We start from the raw sequence: 4,190 nt of genomic DNA, 5'->3' as shown, positions 1-4,190 counted from the left end.
CTACATGGTTGCATATAATTTATAGTACAGCAGTACTGAAAGGCATCCAAATTAAGGATCCAACTGGTGATACATTAAAACTGCAATTCACATTCCAAAAATCTTCCAAGGAGAAGGAAATCTGCCTTCTACCATTTAGTGGTTCACTTTGAGCAAAATCTTATCCATAGCAGAAGGAAGCTTTCCTGTTCACAAAAAATTACATTTAAAATGACAAATAATATTTCTACAGGTCTTAAGGCAGAAATTCCATAGTAGCAGGGGGTAATTTTCAGTATAAGAGACTTTGAAATTTGTGATTTTTTGGTATACTTCAAAAGAATTGTAGGTATTTTACATTAAGTGGTTGAACCTTTCGTTTGCATTACATTCTATAAAACTGGCCTTTTTAAAAAACACATTGACTGTTTATACAGTGCGTGACTGAAGTATAGATTGCAAGTATTTATATGATTTTATAATTTGTCAAATACACTTGCCCCACACATTTACCATACGTATATATACATGTAAACAATGTATCTATAGTATCTTAATAATCTTGGACTCTGTCTTTCAACATAAACGTTGTGTATACCTACTGTTTAGCCTGAAGGTCACTGGTTTTCTTCTGTTCTAGTGCTTATGTACCAAAGACAGCAGCAGGTCATTGCAAGTGGGCAGAAGTTCTGAAAGATCTGGAGCAGATCAAGACATCCAAAGTAAGTTCATAAAAAAGTCAGCTTTTCATATAATCACAGGAGCAGACATAATTAAATATTTAGCACTGTACTCGGCTAACAAGTGTCAGTGACAGGGAGCAGGAAAAGGGATCATGTTTGTACAATGCTGTTTCACGGCTGGAAGCAAAGGAATAGAAGGTTAAAGGGAATTCAAGTCGACCAAATACAGCAGACTCTAGAATTAAATATTGTTTTCTTTCTCACTTTTCTTAAGAAAAGGGGCAGTGGGCTTGGGAATTAGCTCCTTTGGAGAAAGTATTGTGGGACTTTATTCTGATGAGTCCTCCTCACAGCGAAGCCCATCCTGCAGGTTACTAGGTGACTTTAAGATTCTCTGACTTGCTGGCTCCCAGTACCTGGATGGATTGAGCCTTTGAACTTGGAGCTAATCCAGGTCTTGCAGAATTAGCTTTATTATCTCTAAATCTCTTAGTTAATGTTCATAATTCTAACTCTTGTTTTCTTTTAGGACATTGATGTCAGTTTATATACTGCAAACACAGATGAGGATGTAAGTAAACTTAAAATTTGACCACAATTGGTCTAATATGGTAGCTTCATTTCTTTACTAGCTACTTTCTCCTAAGGCAGCCTTGGTTTAATTTAAGATAAGTTTCAGAAATGAAATAATTTGTCTTGGAAGGAACAGTTCTATTAGTTAAAATACTTATGATAAATTATGTATGCAGGTATAAATTATTCTTACTGATTCACCTGCTATTAAAATTAATCAATTAAAAGGGATGATTCAAAATGATCTTACCAAAGCAAACACTGCTAAAATAATGTTGGTATTAGTTTGTAATCTGAGGGAGGGAAAAAGTGACAAAGAAAATACTTCCCAAGCACCATGGACTAATGGAATAAAATATTGGAGAAGTGGAATATGGAGAGTAACTGTCAGCATCTACCTCTGCTTTTACCATTCCTTAGCTTAGCAGCAAACGCCTAGGTACTCTCAAGGATTTAGATTTCTAATAGATGCAGACTATAATTTATCCTGCAAAGGATTAATTATGTTAATTTGTCAATACAAGTCTTAATACAATCATTGAAACCTATGTAAAATATTACAATCTTAAATGCAGTTTCCATAAATTCATTCTTGAAGAGACTTTTTCATAATCTGTTGCTGTGGAGCTCAATCTGCACTCCATGGGACACACATGCATCCCACCAAGAAACTGAACCCAGCCAATACCCCACTCCTAGCAGTCACCTTTGTATAGCCTTGGTGGAATCGGCTGGATTCATTGCTGTGGTAGTAGCCTGCTTCTGAGACATTGCCTTCCTGACAACATAAACATTCACACAAGGAAAGTGTGAAAGTGAAACAACCTGGGACCTATTCTTGGCTTTATTTTCGACTTGTTGGAGAAATTAGTACCTCTGCTTCTTTTTCTTTAATTTGTGAAATACAGGTATTATCTACTTTCTCTTCTCTCCTACCTATTTTGAATTCATATCATGGAATCACAGAATGGTTTGGATTGGAAGGGACCTTAAAGATCATCTAGTTCCAATCCCCCTGCCATGGGCAGGGACACCTTCCACTAGGCCAGGTTGCTCAAAGCCCCATCCAACCTGGCTTGAACACATCCTTGAACCTCTGTATTAAAGTGCTAAAACTAGTAAGAATAATACCAATTTAATTGCACTACATTTAATTCTATCCTAAATTCCTATCTTATTTATTTTCCTATCTTCTTCACCAAGACACTACATTTCACCTCATCTTAACAAACTGGCTGGCCTCTATGTTGTTAGCTCTCACAGCCAATCTTTGTAGATATTTAAAAGTATTTGAACAGTAAGAAGAGATATCCAGTAAATAAAAATCAGCCACTTTGTGGTAAATTGTATTTTATATTCACTTATTCCTTTTTAATTGTAAAACTATTACAACTTCATTTTTTTCAGACAGAATGCCAAGAACCTGTAATGAGATGCTTTTTCTTAGAGACAAAAGTGATTCTTCAAGAATGTTTTATCAAAAATTGTAGTAAAACACAGTATGTATTGAACATATGGAAAAACGGAAATGCAAGCTTAGAAAAAAACAGGGTAAGTAACACCAACAGTTTGTGGAAAAAAGGGAAGTCACAAGACTTTCTTCAGTAGCATAAACACCTCTTTTGTTATAAAAAAAGGTGGGAAGGTACAGATGAAAGCAAATGGGATCCAGTAACCTGTACATGTAACTATGAAAAAGCTACATATACAACAATGAAAAAGCAGAATTTAGTGTTCTTTAAGAAAAACACTTTCAGGATTCCCATCAAAGCAAGTATTTTTGACTGTGCATGCCTGCATACATATGTCAGGGTGTTTGAATATGTATGTATAAATAACAGTTTGTAACTTCAGTATCTAAAGTAAGGTATGCTCAGACACATACAAAAAAGTATCCTAATTTCCAAAGGGACAGCCACTTGCATCACTCACTGAAGTGCTGCATCCTTGAAAGCTGATCCTACTCAGAAAGCAAGGCAGGAGCTGCACAGACCATAAATACTGTGCAAGCCTCCAGCAATGCTTTTTGTAGACATTGACTGCCTTGGAGATATTCACAAAAACAACAAGCAAGGGTTAGGTTTCTGTCAGAACAAATAGATCAGTATCCTGCTTTACTATTGCATTTTGGTTTTCAGCTGAATTCCACATCATCAGCAAAATGCAAAGAATGTGAAGAGTATGAAGAAAAAAATTTTACAGAATTTATACAGAATTTTGTAAAGGTTATACAGAAGGAATGCAAACACTGACCAAAAGGCATGAGGTGGGAACCAAGATTCTTCCACGAACATCCTCAGACAAGTAAGATTATTGCCAGCAATAAACTGGAAAGAACATCACTTACAATCCTACTTACATAGCATAACACATAAACAAAAGAATAACAAAATCCCTGTAATTCACAATCTATTCATAACTGAATAGGTACAAATGATATTACTTATGAAATATAAATGAAAGGAATTTAACAGGGTTTAAAGCTTCTTCTTGACTTAAAGTGTCTTCATTTTTTTGTAAGTCCACCAGAAGAGAAATCCTGCCTAACTTACCAACCTTTCAACAAAATCCTCTAAAAAGACCTCAGGATATCAGCAGTGGGAACCTCCTCATGAACATCCCCCACGTTTGGTGCTAACTGAATGGGATTTCAGAGAAAAGCTCTTTTATTATTATGAATATAAAATTATCATACCCTGTTAAAGCATTTGGCTGTAGCTATTTTTGTTTTCTGAGATCTATCCCTTTACCATCTGTGCTCCCGGAAGAACCTAGCTCATCTCTCAGTTCTGTTGTTAGTTATGTCTGACAGTTTTCCTTGCTATTTTTTTTCTCATTAACATTCCTTCAATGAACTAGTGTCAAAACACAAGCTGAGGCCAATTTGTCTTAAAGGTCTCTTGGCTACCTCTTAATATATAATATATATTATTATATATATTATTATCATTATAA

General features: G+C 35.3%; 1 protein-coding gene across 1 annotated transcript in view; it reads left to right on the top strand.

The window, feature by feature from the left end:
• The window catches only part of IL15 (interleukin 15), a 36,698-nt gene extending 33,211 nt beyond the window's left edge, over positions 1-3,487 (top strand). Inside the window, exons 3-6 of the mRNA XM_010289873.1 lie at positions 620-701; positions 1,192-1,233; positions 2,643-2,786; positions 3,374-3,487. Coding sequence (XP_010288175.1) covers positions 620-701; positions 1,192-1,233; positions 2,643-2,786; positions 3,374-3,487 — 382 coding nt within the window. The remainder of the gene's footprint in view (positions 1-619; positions 702-1,191; positions 1,234-2,642; positions 2,787-3,373) is intronic.
• Positions 3,488-4,190: the final 703 nt, after the last annotated feature.

Source organism: Phaethon lepturus, unplaced genomic scaffold (genome assembly GCF_000687285.1).
Source record: "Phaethon lepturus isolate BGI_N335 unplaced genomic scaffold, ASM68728v1 scaffold4606, whole genome shotgun sequence".
In the NCBI taxonomy this organism is placed as follows: domain Eukaryota; kingdom Metazoa; phylum Chordata; class Aves; order Phaethontiformes; family Phaethontidae; genus Phaethon; species Phaethon lepturus.
The sequence above is the reverse complement of the archived record's forward strand: the minus strand, read 5'-3'. Positions and strand labels throughout refer to the sequence as shown.